The sequence below is a fragment of the Peromyscus eremicus genome, chromosome 15, assembly GCF_949786415.1.
Source record: "Peromyscus eremicus chromosome 15, PerEre_H2_v1, whole genome shotgun sequence".
Lineage (NCBI taxonomy): Eukaryota > Metazoa > Chordata > Mammalia > Rodentia > Cricetidae > Peromyscus > Peromyscus eremicus.
This window is the reverse complement of record NC_081431.1, coordinates 22820895-22838237: the sequence shown is the minus strand read 5'-3', so window position 1 is coordinate 22838237 and position 17343 is coordinate 22820895. Positions and strand designations below refer to the sequence as shown.

General features: G+C 51.5%; 2 protein-coding genes across 2 annotated transcripts; one reads left to right on the top strand and one right to left on the bottom strand.

Moving 5' to 3' along the window:
• Window positions 1-804: 804 nt before the first annotated feature.
• On the bottom strand, window positions 805-15422 carry Vangl2 (VANGL planar cell polarity protein 2). The gene is made up of 7 exons (XM_059280506.1): window positions 15161-15422; window positions 14818-14938; window positions 10676-11283; window positions 9773-9909; window positions 9143-9278; window positions 5590-5821; window positions 805-3342 (listed from the first exon to the last, which is right to left on the bottom strand). The coding sequence occupies exons 1-7, from the start codon at window positions 15229-15231 to the stop codon at window positions 3082-3084; spliced, it is 1566 nt and encodes a 521-aa protein (XP_059136489.1). The 5' UTR covers window positions 15232-15422; the 3' UTR covers window positions 805-3081.
• LOC131925647 (large ribosomal subunit protein uL23-like) lies at window positions 11880-13327 on the top strand. Its single transcript, XM_059281021.1, has 2 exons — window positions 11880-11948; window positions 12768-13327. The coding sequence occupies exons 1-2, from the start codon at window positions 11880-11882 to the stop codon at window positions 13278-13280; spliced, it is 582 nt and encodes a 193-aa protein (XP_059137004.1). The 3' UTR covers window positions 13281-13327.
• Window positions 15423-17343: the final 1921 nt, after the last annotated feature.

Sequence of the window (17343 nt, the reverse complement as noted above, 5' to 3'; positions counted from 1 at the left end):
AGAACAAATTACAACAACCACACATCAGAACGGAATCCATCAGTAGATGTTGCTCCATGGGGAGAACAGGGAGGGAAAAGAGACTGACAGACACCAGGAAGGGACAAGGCAAAGCGAGGCCCAACCAAGAGGAAAAGCATAAACCCCGGAAACAGACATCTGGAGTGTGGACCTCCCAGGAATCCTGCCTCCTTGCCTTTAATCGGGGTTTGCAGTGGGGATGCTGTGGCGGCTAGGAGGAAAAGCATAAGGGAAGAGATGGAAGGAAGCAGGAAGATGTGAGAGAGAGACTGGAGGGACATAAATAAAAACAGAACAAGAACACATACTTAGGAGAAACCAGAAAGGGACCAATGGGGACAGTGACAGAGTGGTGAGGTAGGTGAAGGACTGAGGCACGGTGTCCTGGTGTGGAGGGAAGAGAGGTAAGCACTCCAAGGTCATGAAAACAAAGGCCAAGTTGTGCAGTGGGGATGAGCTAGGATGCCACACAGACAGAGAAACAGGCGCACTGAAGTAGCCCAGCACAGCATCCCCTATGGTGACAGTGTTGGGCTGGGTAGGCACATTCCTACAGCGGAAGAATAGAAACCAAGTGAGTGGGGACAGGATTGGAGGGGAAACTGCTCAGAGGGACTGAGTCAGCTGCCCACCCATAGCAGGTCACAGCATGAAGACAACTTCTTATTCTAGAGAAGCAAAAGACACACAGACACACATACACACAGAGATAGACACACAGACACTGACACACCTCTCCTCTCCTCTCTCTCTCTCTCTCTCTCTCTCTCTCTCTCTCACACACACACACACACACACACACACACGCGCGCGCACACACACAGAGCTATACACTTGACAATTCATCCTGACATTTTAAAAAATAATAACAACCAAAGTAGACAAAGATACCACAGTTCTGACACAAAGGACCAAAACGCTACCATTCTTAGTCACAGCCCTTAGTGCTTAGACAGAGTCAGGGAAACTTTTTCTTTTCGATTTAGGGAAAAGGAATGAAAGTATCACAGTGATTAAAAAACATGGCAGGTTCTTAAAATAAACACTCCTGTGCCCCTAACCTAGGGCATCAACTAAGATCCCAAACATTTTCCTTCTACCCTCCCCCACCCACTGCTCAAACCAACACCACACCCCATTCTTGCCCACAAAGGCAGCGACCCCAATCACCATCCAGGCCCTGCTTTCCAGGATAGTGAGGTATTTATGTGACCCAAAAAGGACTCCTCTGAAACCTGATTTTTTTTTTTAAGGAAAAGATACCTTCCCATGACCCAAGTACAAACTAATTTCACTGGAGTCTATCCAGGAACCTCTACCACAGCCTGGAGGTTAACTCCGAGGCCCTGCCTAAGTCAGCTCTAAAAGCCCATCCCTGTGGGAACAAGGTAAGCACTAATGGATGAGCCCCTTTGTAAGGGGTGGGTGGGCTGTGGATCCCACAGCCTCACAGCGGGATCAATGGGTACCTCATCTCAGTTTGTGCTTTGCACAGAAAATGCCAGCAAAATTTCTAGGGAAGTGAAGGAACTATGCAGGGGCTTTGGGAGTTGTTTACAGAAGTGGCCCAGGAGCACTGCTCCATCCCAGCCATCAGAACCATCCTCCACATGGATGCTGGAAGGATAGATGTGGGTATTTTCTATTTCTATTCCTTGTGATAAAAAAAATGATTTAAAGGCGTCTAATTTAAAGGCTCAAATTTGCTCTGAAAATATCCATTTGAGGGTTAGTGAATTCTGCTCAAAATGAGCTTTAAATTACTGAGAGTCAGACTCGGTGCAAAGGCTGTTAGTTAAAATGGGGTGAGGAGCTAAGACCCACAAAAGGCAGGAATCCTGGTCCCTCACCCCAATATAGAGCCTAGGAAGCGAGGCAGGGAGAGAAGAGGATGGGACCCTGGAAGGCCATGGAAAAGAGACCCCTGAGGCAAAGAACTGGACTTAAGGCAGGGGATGAGGAGCTGCTGGCCCCTCCCCTAAGAAGAGACGAGGCCACAGGTCTCTAGAGCTGCAAGTCAACAGGACTGGGGTAGCTGGTGCAGAAAAGAAAAATGTCTTAAAACCAACCATAGGGTTGGTCAGGGTCTGCACGTCATAAAGTCCCTACAGAAGTTGACATGCATCCTTCACAGGTAAGGGTGGGAATGAACAGCTGAGAGGGGTAAGGGTCAGTGGGTTCAGAGGGATGGGGGTCAACGACAAGGGTCTCTCCAACCTCAGGGGTCTATCCCGCCCTTCCCCTCAGGAGTTGTCCGAAACAGAAATACTGGACCTCCCCCACAGCCCTGGTCAAGTGGTCAAAGAGGTTCCACCTCAGTTTGCCTATGATCATGTGATCACACAGGTCAGAAATAGCAGTGAAGACTCCTGGGTGGCAGATGGGGCTCCCCGCTTGTTCTGTGTGTGTGGTGTGTGTGTGTGTGGACCAGGAAAGTACAGCTGTAACAGTGGGAAGCAAGTGACACTGCAGGGAGATTCCTAACTCTGGGACTACTGTCACGGGTGCATCCTTGCCCAGGGACTCAGGGCTATGGGTGGGGACAGGGAATAGGGCTAGCTGCTGTCCCGCAGGAGTTTGGCACCATGGCTCTCTGGGGTCAAAGCTGTGCGCCCCCCCCCAGAGAACCCCTATTAGGGGTCACTGGAGAGCAGGGCTCTGAGAACTTAGGTCTGTTAAGTGGGAGCTCAGGGTTAGGGTGCAATCAAGAAGGCCCTGCGCGCGCCCTTTGAGGAGGGACTTCCACCCAGGGGAAGAACGGGGTAGGAGGCACTGTTTCCTGCAGAGCCTGGAGTGATACAAACTTGGGGGGGCAGGGTGGTTCCCAGATATTGTTAAAGCAAGGTGGTCTCTCCAGATTTACATGGGGAAACTGAGGAAGAGGGGTGGAGACCCGATATAGGATAAGTTAATTCAAGTAAAAAAAAAAAAAAAAAAAAAAAAAAAAAAAGCAAGAGCAAGAGGAAGGAGGGTGGTGGCAGAAGCTTGACAGGGCCAGAGATCCAAGCCACTCCCCACTCCGCAGGAACCCCCACGTCCCCCTCCCCTGCTGTTGCAAAGTCACACGGAGGTCTCCGACTGCAGCCGCATGACAAACTTATGTGACTTAGGATCCACAAATTCCTCAGAGAGTTTGAAGAACGGCACCTTCTTGGTGCTCACCACCAGGCTGAAGTCCTGGCGTTTTAAGAGGAAAACGATGCCATCCTTAAGCCCATTGGTCACCGGCTCCTCGCTCACCAAGGTCCACTGTTTGGCCAGCCAACGTTCCTTGTGGTACTGGATGGTAGGTCCAGCTGCCAAATATCGCTCCAGAAAGGCCTGAGGAGGGGAGAAGACACTGCCTGGGCATCTCACCCACCCACCCACCCACCCTTCATCCTCTGACAACACACAGCTTTCAAGGATAGCCAAGAGGCTTTGGAGCTCATTCTATACACATGAACAAGTATCTTCAAATGCGAGAGCAGAAGAGGGCCTGAGGGGAGCTTGATGTGTAGACGAGGAGGAGGGCATGCACAGAATGTGTTGACAAGAGTTTCCACCTAAAACCTGAGTAAAAAGATTCTAAAACGGAGCTAAAAACAGCTCCTAGTTGTCTCTTTCAAGCTAGCGGCAGCCTGCGTGTTTGAGCTACTGTGGCGGGTTCCTGGCGTGCATGCTCGACCTGCAATATGGCGGGAATGAGGCCTCTGCAAGTGGCACATTAAGCTATGTGGTGGATTTAGCCTTTGCTAGTACAAAACAAAAAAAAACAAAAAAAAAGGTTTCTGGGCTACACGCTGCTTTGATAGAAGCATAGACCCACTATTTCGGAGAGTTGATGGCTCCCGGAGCTGGCGGAAAACGTACTACCGCCATGTTGGGAAGCTGAAGTGGGCGGAGCCAGCAGCCACAGCACCAGCGCTGTTTCAGGCTTAGAAGGCTGCAGTTTAAAGCAATAGGCTCCAGCTAATATAAAAAAAAATAAGGCACGTAAAGATGGCTACCACACAGAGAATCTGGATTATGTTCTCTTTGATATTCGTAACTGAAGAAAAACATTTGATTACAAAAGCTGTTGAGTTATGCCAAAATGTATATTTTAAAGGTACCTTGACTTCAAAATTTGGATGTAAAGATATGTTGCTTTGAAAAGGAGGCTCTGCTTTTGTTTCCACAGAAAGCCAGAGGCTATGGATTTGTTCCAGATTAAGATACATCAGGTTTGACCAGCCAAGACCACCTGAAAGGTCTCCGATGACACCATGGCCCAGATGATCCAACATCCAGAACCGTTTCAAGGCAACTGGCTCAGACGATACACCCTCATGGACTACTCCATAATCCTAAAATATTCTTTGTGTCCCCATAAGATACAGCGCCCCCCTCCAGCAGGAAGTAGTAAGAGAAACTACGCCCAAATTCCCAAATATACCAAGCTGACTTTGGAGATATGTAAAGGTTAAAACCTTCCTTTTTAAGAAAAGAAAAGGGGAAGTGCTGTGGGATGGTCTGTATGTCAAATGTGTTGCTGATTGGTCAGTAAATAAATCACTGATTGGCCATTGGCTAGGCAGGAAGTATAGGCGGGACAAGGAGAAGAATTCTGGGAAGTGGAAGGCTGAGAGGGAGACACTGCCAGCCGCCACCATGACAAGCCGCATGTGAAGATGCCGGTAAGCCACGAGCCATGTGGCAAGGTATAGATTTATGGAAATGGATTAATTTAAGCTGTAAGAACAGTTAGCAAGAAGCCTGCCACGGCCATACAGTTTGTAAGCAATATAAGTCTCTGTGTTTACTTGGTCGGGTCTGAGGCTGTGGGACTGGCAGGTGATAGAGATTTGTCCTGACTGTGGGCCAGGCAGGAAAACTCAAGCTACAGATATAGCTCCAGTCAGGACCAGAATTCTCTCCCATCCTTTACTCTGTTCCTTGCACCAGGCCATGCCCGGGTCAGCTCGACCCTCTTGCTTCCTTCTGTCTTCCTTCCCTTCCATACAGGTTATATGATTAGAGAGCCACATAGGTCTGCACTCAGAGGGATGTGGGCCAAGGCAAGATTCAAGTGCAACCGTGTGTGTGTGTGTGTGTGTGTGTGTGTGTGTGTGTGTGTGTGTGTACATTAAATCAGGAGCTCAGGCCTGATCTAGCACTGAGCTCCATTCCCAGCCTCTTTATCATCCACTCAGCAAAGAAGGCTCGATCCGAGAAAGCCATTCTAGGAAGCTGGCAACTGGGTGGAGGTCGTCCACAGCTAACAGTTAGCACAGGCAAAAGCTTACTTCGGGGGTGAAGGGGACAGGAAGGGAAAGGTGAGACTCGGAATGCAGACAACATTCCAGAGCCTTCTGAAGATGAGAAACAGGCCTCTGACATCCCCCAAACGGTTCAGAAGCCTGCCCTCACCTCCTCGGCTCCGCACAGACAGGATGGAGGGGGTGGGGACAAGAAAAGAGGTTACAGGTGAGGTGAGGGTGGGGCCACGAGAGGGAAGGTGAGTGAGGAGAGACGCAGGGGCCACGGCCACCAACCCAAAGAACTAGAAGGTGGACGCAGAGGAAGGTGGAGGAGCAGCAGGCCTACCTTGGGTGTCATGTCGTGAGTGATGCAGAACTCCAGGTGCTGCAGGATGCTCTCCATGGTATGGTAAGGCTGCTGCTTGGTAGTCCGAAGGTACTTCTGCATGGCCCGGGCCATGGATGCAAAGATGGCCTGGGCTGCTTCCCGGGGATCCATCACCTCCCTGGGGTTCTTCTGCTCCTCTTCCTGCAGCCGCTTAATGTGAGTGAAGGCCTCCTCCACCGCCACCACGAGCCTGGGGGACAGGCAGTATCTGGACCAGATGCCCACCGCTCACTCTACCCTCTACCCACCAGACTGCTGCTGGCTGCAGCCCTCAGAGCGAGGTCAGGCCTCTCTGCTCTCCCTGAAGTAACAGAAGCCCATTTGGAGCCAAGTGCCTGGGGATTAAGAGATGGGAGCGGTGTTTTCCTCACGGGCAACAAGAAACAGTTGTAGAACTCAGTGGACTCAGACTAGGGACTTAAAGTGAACAGGCCCTGCATCAAATCCGGAAAGACACCTAGGAACTACGCTACCAAAAAGGCCAAGTATCCCGTCAGACCCAAGGAAAAGACTCCACACCACACTACACTACGTAAAAAATTAATAGATATGAGTGAAGGGAAATGGCAAATTACCGTCATATCATTATCACCATTTATTATTATTATTAAAGTTATTTATTGTGTGTGTGGGCATACACATGCCTTCTGTGGAGGTTTGAGAAATCCCTTCTCTCTCTCCAACATACGGATTCTGGGAACTGAACTCAGGTCATCCGGCTTTACTCCTGGCCCTGGAAATGACATTTCTATTCAGCCACAGTAGCAGAGGCAATGCTGACACCTGACTGGGGACTGCGGGGGTGGCGCGGGGGAGGTACCTGCAGCAGCTAACGTCAACCAAGAACTGGCATCACACAAAGAATTCACTACGCATCAGGAAGGAAGGGGTAAGGACCTTTTAAAAATAAGGAATAAAAGGGGAGGTGGAGCAGACAGTTCAGCAGGGAAAGGGACTTGCCACCAAGCCTGACAACCTGAGTTCTACACCCTGGACCTACATGGTGCAAGAAGGAAAACCACACCAGAAGCTGTCCTCTAACCGCCATGTGAACTCTGAAGTGTGCATGGCTACATGGACACATAAATAAGTAAATGTAATTTTGTTGTTGGTGTTGTTTTTGTTTTTGTTTTTTTAGTGGGCAAAGGAGCCAGGAATGATAACACATTCCTATAAATCCAGCAATGGATAAGCAGAGGCCCGAGAATCACAGGTTCCAGACCAGGCTGGTCTACTTAGCGAGACTCTGTCTCAAAAAACTAAGTAAATTCGAATACAATCAGACCAAAGCAGTAAAGGATTCATATGAAATCCGAAGGATACTAGGCAAGCAGAGATACAAACTAAACATTAGTCAGGGGCTGGAGAGAGGGCTCAGTGGTTAAGAGCACCGGCTGCTCCTGCAGAGGACCCGGGTTCCGTTCCTAGCACCCACCCACATGACAGTTCACAGCTGTATGTAACTCCAGGTCCAAGGGATCCCATGCCCTTTTCTACCTCCCTGGGCATCAGGCACACACATAGTACAGATACATGCAGGCAAAACAATAATACACATAAAATAATTTTTTTTTATTTTTAAAAATTAATAATAAAACCTTAGTAAGATGTTTCTTCATCAAAATGGAAGATAACTATAATCCTAACCCTGGATAGGAAGTCAGGGGCATTCTGTGAACTACCGTGCAGCAGTAACACGTGACAAGAGGGACACATACAGAGCACATGGGTGAACCGCACAACACATTAAAGAGGAAGAAGAAAAAAGTCAGTTTAGCGGGAGGACTTGTATGAGTTCGAGGTCAGCCCGTCTACATAACGAGTTCCAGGCCAGCCAAGGCTACATAGATGACTTTATCTCAAAAAAAAAAAAAAAAAGTCCATTTACACTAACAGCACAGAGCCACACAAACCCACACATCACTTGTTCAAAAACACAGGTTTTTAAGGAACTCAAACTAGATTCAAGTAGATGAAGAAAGACTGTGAAGAAACTATGACCACAAGGTGGTAAGAGCTGAGGACAGTGAGAAGTATTCTGCACTCTAAGTCCAAAACCCAAAATAAAACCCACCGACCTAAGAGTAGGATTGGCCTCAAAAGACAGGATAAGAATGGATGTGAGGCCTATAGCCAAGAATCCAGGCACCTCAGGACCTTCTACGAGCTGAGGATGGAACTCTGGGCTAGTACATGCCATCTGTCTGCATGTCTTGTTTCTGTGCATCCTTTTGCCTCCATTAGTAGAGTTTCTTCTGAAAAGATCTTTATGTTTCAAGTGAACCTAAGTTTCCTACCAGCTACAAGCAAGGTAACAGAAGAAGAAATAAACCCATGCACCAAGAGTGACAGAGGCAGGCCATGATATCCAAGACCCTAGTTGGGGGGGGGGGGGGGGATGGCCAAGGGGCCATCACTGGTTTCTTTCCAACAACAGGAAATGTCACAGAATTAGAACTGGTGGTCTTCGTCCTCCCGGGGACAAGACGGGACTGTCTCTCTGCCCCGACACCTAGACAAGGAAGTGGGGAGAGGGCAGGGTGGATGGATGTTTGAGCCCCGTATTTCTGCTCCTCTTTTCTCCAGTGAAATCCTGGAAGCTCCAGGTGGAACCTGGTAGCAGCAGGCATTGAGAAAGAGTCTTCAGGTACGATTTAAGTTCTTACGACAAAGACAGGGTTTAAGAATTTACCAAGAGGCCAGGCGTGGTAGGACACACACCTTTAATCCCAGCTCTTGAGAGGACCAAGATGTCTGTGAGTTTGAGGCCAACCTGAGCTACCTAGTAAGTTCCAGGACAGCCAGGCTTACATAGTAAGACCCTGTCTCAACAAAACAAACAACAACAAAAGATCCAAGTACGATGGCCTGTACTTTTAATCCCAGCACCAGGGAAGCAGAGACTGGCGAATCCCTGGGACTTGGGGGCCAGCCAGCTTAGTCTAACCTACTAGGTGAGCTCCAGAGCAATGAAGGGACCATCTGAAAACACAAAGTGGATGACACCTGAGGAATGATAGCCCAGGTTGTCCTCTGGCCTCCACATACATACACACACACACACACACACACACACACACACACACACACACACACGAATAATATATATATCTCCTTTGGGGGAAGCATGACTTGAAATGATTCCATCAAAAGCCAGGGAGTTTGGAAGAGAAGCCCGGGCTCGGATGAGAGTTGTACAGATTTTAGCCTTCAAGGTCCAAGCAGATGGCCCAGCCAACCTGAACCTGACCGGTGGAACAGAGCAATAACAAATGTGCTGTTTTACCGCTGCTGAGTCTGTGGTAATCAGTCATGGAAGTGCTAGAAAATGAATACGCAAAACCTGTATCATCCCTCTTCTATTTCGGGCAGGTATAAGGGCCTCTTGGGCTTCCTCTCCCCAGTTCACCCCATAGGCACTGCCGCCGCCGCCGCCGTTCCCATTCTATTGGCTCTTCCCCTCCCTCAGGTACTCACCAAGCCCTGAACTCACACCGCCGCCGGTACCCACCTGGCCCTGCGCTTCCGCACTCTGCGCTCATGCTCGGCCTCCTCATAGTAATACTCATTGTGGCTGTTGTCCCGTCTCCGTGCCGCTGCCGCGATCACAGCCCTTGACTGGCCAGTGGAGTTATTGGTGCTGTTCTCTGCACAGGATCAGGACAGAGGAGATGGTCAAAAAAAAAGAAAAAAAGAAAAAAGAAAAAGAGTGTAGCCCTCTGCACGTTGTTGGAGCTCTGGGAAAATGGCCTGACACATCCAGAGGATGTGTCCCCACCACCCAGCAAGGCCTCCCAGTCCCAGCCCTCCTGGCCACCTCTGGGAGAAACGGCAGGAAAGCAACCAGGAAGGCATCGGAAGGACAGGAGTCCTGCACAGAAGCCTCCTGCTGCAGGAAGCTTTGCAGCTCAGGGCCAAAGGGTAGAGACCAGGGCTGTCAGAAGACAGTAAGCACTAAACCGGGGGCCACACCGTGGCATAAGAAAGGATCAGCAGCTAAGACCAGCTAGCCACCTGAAGTCAAGGGAAATGACAGAACAGAGGGCTGGGACACAGGCCAGAGAAAGGAAAAGGCAAGGGAAGCATCGTGGAGTCCTGCTTAGGGAGAGGCCAGGAGGGGCGGAGGAGCAGGGCCGCTCACCCTCTCCGAGAGAATACACCTTGAAGCCAGACACTTTCTTGGCCAGGACGGACTTGGGCAGGTTGAGGAGGGCGGGGTTGTAGACAGGGAAGTCATGGTAATACTTCTCCAGGATCCACACTGCCACTCGCTGGATGCTGTTGGGGAGACGGCAGGAGGGGGAGGGGAGGAGGGACAGACAAGGGGAGCAGGGGAAGGGACACATCAGGGCAGGTCGGCAGGGCTGGAGAGGACACATGACAGGGACAAGCTGCTTCCAGGAAGCCTGGCTCAAGCCTGAGGTCTACTTACCAGGTCCCTAACCTTGCCCCAGGCTGGGCCTGCTAGTCATTTCCTACCATGCTGAAGCCCAGAGGTAAAAGGGCCCCAGCCAAAGGTCTCCTCAACCCCCTCCAACATTCTCCCAGGGTTACTGACAGGACCTGGGAGGTGCCACTGATGCCCTGCACAGCCAAGGGGAGGGAGGGAGACATCCTGCCCACAAGCCTGGTGGGAGGTGACTTTCTATCTCTCCCTCTGCCGGTCCATCCTCTGGCCAGCTCATCTCAGTAGCAGTCACTGACTACTCACAGGAAGCTGGGCCTCCAAGAAAAGGTTAGAAACCTTCTGCTTAGACCTCTCTCCCCTTTGGTCCATCCTCCTCTAAGATACCTGATTTTGGATTGCCTTTCACTCCTAGCTCACAACTCCCACGGGCATCTTGCCCACAATCCTACATATGGCTTTGCCGTTAGGCTGAAAATACCACTGAACTCTCTTCCTGTGTGCAAACTCCCTTCCACCCAGCCCTTCTAACCCATCACTTACTGTCCCCACCACCACCACACCCTCCCTCCCGCCCAAACCCTGTCAAGGCCTCCTCTTTGTCCTTGGCAAGTCCCACCTACTGCCATGCACTCATACCTGAGATGGCCAACATTGTAGAAGCGGCTGGCCCCATCTGTCGATCGCACGACCTTGAGCGTGAACTGGGGCTGGAGCTGGCGCAGCTCCAGCAGAACGACAGCCAGGTAGTGCACGAAGAGCAGGGCATCCACTAGCGAAACGGCAAACTGCACCACGCCCTGGTAGCTGCGCTCCCGGGCATCCAAGATGCGCACCCCATAGAAGAGCCAGTAGGAGATAACCAGCAGGAAGACGAGCACCATGAGCAAGGCGCGCAACACGAAGACTCGGGGCAGCGAGGCCTTGGGCCGGCGGAAGAACAGAGCCCAGCTGCCCAGCAGCAGGATGAGCAGCTTGAAGGCCACGGAGATGAAGAGGCCCTCACAAGCCGTCCCACACGGCTCCAGCTCCTCCCGCCACAGCAGTGGAGGCAGAAGCAGGAAAGCCAGTGGGGTGAGGAAAGAGAGCAGCGCCAGAGTGGCCCCTGCCGCCACGCCCAAGTGGCGCGAACAATCCAGCGGGACGCTGTCCTCCATGTCCTTGGCGATGCGGGTGAGGTCATCGTGGGAGATGCTGTGCTCAGAGGTGCCTGTGACTACGGTTGTTGTTTCTCCCCAGTTGTCGTCCTACAGTCGGGAGGCGGGTGAAGAGAGAAGGGTGAGCAGAGGAGGCAGAGGCGCGCATGGCTGCGCGTGGCGCGTGGGAGAGGGCACAGCGGGAAGAAGACGGGAGGTCACCACCACACACACACACACACACACACACACACACACACGCAGTCATCAGAGAGCTCACTGAACCCCACCATGTGCCCATCTCGTCTCTGCAGAAACTGCAATCTGAAACTCAAGTCCCTGGGGAGCTGCACGGAGATCAGAGAGGAAAACGCCGCGTGTGCAGTGACGACCCCCAGGAAAACGGAGCGCAGGACCACTTAGCTTGGGCGGTGACAATGACCCAAGGGTGGACTTGCCAAGGCAAAACAGACGCTCTTTTCCAGAGAGTGACAGGCCCCGAGCTGACCCCCAGCAGCAGGTGACATGCAAAAGCCCATCTGAATTAGTGGTTCCCAACCCCAGCCACACACATTAGAATCACCTAGGGAGCTTGGAAAACACACCAATTATGCAAAGTGAGATCTCCTTGTCAACCTTTTTTTTTTTTTTTTAAAGGCTCCCAAGATGATTATAATGTTCAGCCAAGATTGGGAACTCTGAACTAAATGATCCCTGGGGGCTGCTCATCAGAATGCACTCTGTGGACCGGCAGCGTGGAAATCACCCGGGAGCCTGTGAGAAGCGCAGAACCACAGGCCCACCCCACATTACTAAGCCTGCACAGTCTGCACTTAAACAAGATGCCCATGAACTGTTTCAACTTAGGGGCTCTCCTAAGTTTCTTCCAGCTTGCGCAGAAATCCATGATTTCAACACAAGCCAAAGACAGATGGGCAGGGCAGAGATTCAAAGAGCCGGGGATCCACGTGCAGGGGCAGAGAGCAGAGTGCCTAGGAAGGGGAAGTCAGACGCCCCTTGTGCAGGCCATGTGGTAGGGCCAGGCTAAGCAACAGACATCTATCCCAGTCAAGTGAGGTAATGTGTGACTATGATCCCAGTACACAGGAGGTCGAAGCAGGAGGATTCGTGTGAGTTCAAGATTAGCCTGGGCCACAGAAGAAGACAATCTCAAGGAGGGAAGGGGGAAAAAAAAGCCAGGGGCTTTTACATGCCTGTAATCCTAGCACTTGTGGAGGTGGAGGAAGAAAGACCAGAGGTTCAAAACCAACCTCAGTAATATTAGTAAGTTCAAGGCCAGCCTGAACTAAATGAGACCTTGTCTTTTTAAACAGCCATCTATGTTCCAACCATGAGGAGCTGCTACAGCTTTCTCACTGGAGGAGACAGGAAGACCAGCGAATGACCTACATAGGATATGGGAAACACTTTGCAGACTCAGGATCACCGTGGGCCTCTATGAGGCTAGCTCTGCTGGGTGGCCATCTGACTTACCAGGGTAGAGGGTCTGTGGAGGATAAGCAGTGGACAGGCTGGGCTCTTCAGCCGCCCTTCAGAGTGTGATCCGCCCAAATCTGTCTCTCTGCAGTGGCTAGAGACCATCTTATAAAGAAGTCCCGCTTTCCGCCAAGACGGCGCCGAAAGCGAAGAAGGAAGCTCCTGCCCCTCCCAAAGCCAAAGCCGAAGCCAAAGTGAGGGCCTTGAAAGCGGAGAAGGCAGTGCTGAAAGGCGTCCACAGCCACAAAAAGAAGAAGATCCGCACATCACCCACGTCCCGGCGGCCCAAGACCCTGCGGCTCCGGAGGCAGCCTAAATATCCTCGAAAGAGCTTGCCCAGGAGAAACAAGCTCGACCACTATGCCATCATCAAATTCCCCCTGACCACTGGGTCAGCCATGAAGAAGACAGAAGACAACAACACACTTGTGTTCACTGTGGATGTCAAGGCCAACAAGCACCAGATCAAACAGGCTGTGAAGACACTCTATGACATTGATGTGGCCAAAGTCAACACCCTCATAAGGGCTGATGGAGAGAAGAAGGCGAATGTTCAGTTGGCTCCTGACTATGATGTTCTGGATGTTGCCAACAAAATTGGGATCATCTAAACTGAGTCCAGCTGGCTAATTCTAAATATACTTTTTCACCATAAAAAAAAAAAGGAAGTCCCAAGATCACCAGGACTTTCAGTTACCCACAATTCACTTCCAGGACATTCCAGCCTGGACATATGGAATCATACCCTGAAACCCAGGGGGTGCAGGCTACAGGACAGAGCCACACAGTGCAGTGTAAAGGGGTAGCCTGGGGTAGCCTGGAAGGGCCAGTGATGAGAGAACTGAGGAATCTCCTCTCCCACAGATGGGGGAAGAATCCGATCTGAATATGGGAAATAGAAGAGCCGGCCACTGTCGGCTGTGGGACCGGAACCACACCCTCACCCGGTGACCCCAGATACACTGTCTACCCTCTCACGGATCAAGGCCTAGGGAACCCCACCCCAACAGGCAGTGACCTAAACATGTCTCAAGATCACTTCAAAAATCTATGAAGAGTTCCCAATGTTAGACAGGTGTTGTCTGTCCCCCCACCCCCACCCGTCCCCCCGCCCCGCCCCACCAAGGGAAAAGAAGCTAAGAGTCTCCATTGCCTAAGATACTCCCAGGAAGGAAGTACAGGAATATAAGATAAGCTCAGTGTCACTGCAAATCCTGTCCTTCCTAAATTCCAGGACTGTGTTCTGCCTACTGCCCTCTCGACCCAGGGAATACAATGAACCAGAAGTCAGGGCAGACACAATGGCGCCCCCTGTCCTGGAGAATTCTCTTCCAAGGTGCCTCCCTTAACTGCTCAGCCTCTCCTCTTGCCCTGGCTCCATCGACTCTTCCCAAAACCTCTTTTTCCCTAGGACCTAGGGGATGCTGTTCCACAAGCTAACAGCAGAGGGCGTAAACCTGAGACTGGAGGAAAAACTGTGGTCGTCTCACCAAGACCCCCTCCCTCCTACTCCAGCCTGTACCAGCCTGACAGGCGGACAGGAGCTTTGGAGGGGCAGGGACCTTTCTCCTTACTCAGCTAAACCCCTTCCGCCCCTTGAGAAAGGGTAGGAGCTAGTACCTCCAAAAGGGTTTCCACTAAAACTCCCTGAATTCCACTGCAACAAGGCCCCACCTTGGAACACTAAACAAAGGAAAAGAATAGTAATGCACACCCATAATCCCTACATTTGGGAGTCAGAGACAGGAGGATTCCATTTTAAAACCAGTCTGGGGGCCGAGCATAGTGGCACACACTTTTAATCCCAGCACTCAGGGGACGGGGCAGGCTGATTTCTGTGAGTTCTCTAGCCAGGGCTACACTGTAAGACCCTGTCTTACAACAACCACCACCACCACAAACAAACAAAACAAAACCCCAAGACCAGTCTGGGCTACATAACGAGTTCAAGGCTAGCCTGGGTTATAAAAAAAAAAAGACCCTGTCTTGAAAAACAAACAAAAGGATACCCTTCTGGATCCTGTGTCTGTCCTAGGAGACCAGATAGCCATCTCAGCCCTTCCCCTTGACTAGCGGGGCCTCCCCCTGCCCCCCCCTCGCAGGGATCAGAAAATGTCAGATTTAAACCACTTGATCCCCGGTACTCACCCGCTCATCTCCCCTCGTGGACTCATTGTCCAGCAGGGGCTCTCCTGGCGCCTGGATCGTCACCGATTTATCTCCACGACTCCCATCCCGGCTCTTAGAGCGGTGTCGGTCCCGCCGGTCCCTGCAGCACGAAGGCAGAGAAACAGGAACGAAAGGTCAAGAGGGGAGTCAAGGTCCTTTCAGCCCCTATTCCCCACCTCGCACACACCGCCCCTCTCCACCACGCCCCCCTCCACCACGCCCCCCTCCACCACGCCCCCCTCCACCACGCCCCTCTCCACCACGCCCCTCTCCACCACGCCCCTCTCCACCACGCCCCTCTCCACCACGAAGCCGGGCCCACCTATGCTTTCGGGAGCTACGGGAATGGCCCGACTTGTAAGAATAGCCCGAGTACTGGGACTCGGTGTCCATGGCGTCCGAACGCCGTGCCTTGTAGCGCTCCAGGGCCGCAGGCTGGGGCCTCTTGGGGGGCCCCACAGCCACCTCCTTCAGCACAGGCTTCTTCAGGCCAAGAGGCACCTTTAGGAAGTCAACTGTCACCCTGAGGGACTCTATTTTGCTGGACGAGTTGGGCTTATCTCAGAGAAATTCAAGCGACGATCCCTGAGGAGATAAAGCAGTTGCTTAGGGGGTAGCTCGGGCTCCCCATGGGTGAGGACACAAAAGAAAACCATCCCCAAATGTCACCAGAAGCTCGGTGACAGACACAGCCCAGACAGTACCTGAGAATACCTCGTTTTGGGTTCCTGTTCTGTCCAATGGGCTCAGCTCCTCCTGCTCTGCCAGCTAGGAAGACCCTCCACCCACAGTGTGTCTAGTATTCAGGGCTGGGGCAAATGTCAGCACAGGCTCCCAGAGCAAGAAGGTCACCCAGAATAACCCAGCTTGGATGCCCCACTGGGAAGAATCAAGGCAGTACTTTCCTATTCTCAGCCAGGAAAATGGAGACTTAGTAACACATGCATGTATGTACAAGCTCACAAACATAATCTCTCTCTCTCTCTCTCTCTCTCTCTCTCTCTCTCTCTCTCTCTCTCTCCTCTCTCATTGATGGGTAGACGGGGGATGGAGACTGACAACACAGTGAAGTAAAAAACAAACAGAAGCATCCTCCAAAATGCCTAAAATCTCTGGACAAGCAAGATGAAAGTCTATTTCCACTTTGGGCTGACGGGCAGCCTCCTCCATCTACCCTGCACCACTAACTCTGCAGCAGAGGATGGCGTCTCCTCCCCGATTTTTCCAAGTGCCACCCACCCTCCTTCAGAGCCCAGCCCCAACTCTCACAAAAGCCCCAGCTACTCTAGCAACCGAGGTCATCTTCTCCACGGATGCTGGCAACACTAACTTAAGTCATCACCGTGCCCTGAGCACCTCCTGCCTTCACTCACTGATGGAGCAAACCTCTCGAACTCACCTCCTTTGAACTACACACTTCGCTGTGCCCTGGGTGCTGTGGTGTAACTGACTCTGGGTTTATGGTCTAGGGGAAGATGTACACGGAACAGCTAAGCCAATAAACACAAGCGGCCATGTCAGTGTGGGGGAAGGAAAAGGACAAGACGTTAGACAACAGGCAAATGTATTGGGGATGGAGCCCTGTGTTCTAAGCAAGCATTCTACCACTGAGCTAACTACATCTCCAACCCCACGGAGGAACTTTAAACTGAGTGTCTGGAAACTGGGGGGGGGGGGGGGGGGGAATGACACTCAAACAGATGCCCAAGAAAGGGAGAAAAGGCCCCAGGAGAGGAAGGAATAACACCACGCGAGGGAAGGCCAAGTCAAGAAAGGGCTCGTGTATTTAAGGAACAGCAACCAACTGAGGACCAGAGAGGCTGACAGAAGCAGCGGGAGGCAATGGAAAGGTCGGGTTTTACTCGAGGGTTATCAGGAAGCCTCTTTAGCTGTGCAGATTTGGGTTGGAAAGAAGAAAAAGTAGAAACGGAGAGAGCAGTGAGGAGGTGGGCACGAAGACTTGGCCCACCAGAACCAAGGAAAAGGTAAGAAATAGACTGAATCACAGAACCAATCAGACGTGTTGAAAGGCTGGCTGAGGGGGTGAGCAACAAAAACACAGAGTCAAGCACACAAAGTAAGTAAGCAAAATGCAATTAAAATAATTTAAAAAAAATACCTAGCCTGAGCAAGGGAGAAGGTACTGAGTCTCTGGTGAGGCAGAGAATTTGGGACGATCCTGTCTGTGAAGGAGCATGTGTGGGGAAGAGCAAGCTCGGAGAGGAGGGCTGTGAGTACTGTCTCCGCGCACTGAAGCTCATGGCTGTGAGGAATGGACAGCTGGGCATCCAGTGAGCTGGCGTCTGAGCTGGAGGTACAGGCAACAGGCAGAGTCACGGCACCAAGCTCAAGAGCAGACTATGTCATTGCACTCAAGAACTCCAAACTGCACATGGGTGGGGGAATCGAGCAAAGAGGCTGAGAAGGAGAGACCAGAGGCCAGTTGAGTGTAATCTCAAGACCACCAGTAAGACAAGTGGAATTCCAGGGAGGAATAAACACAAC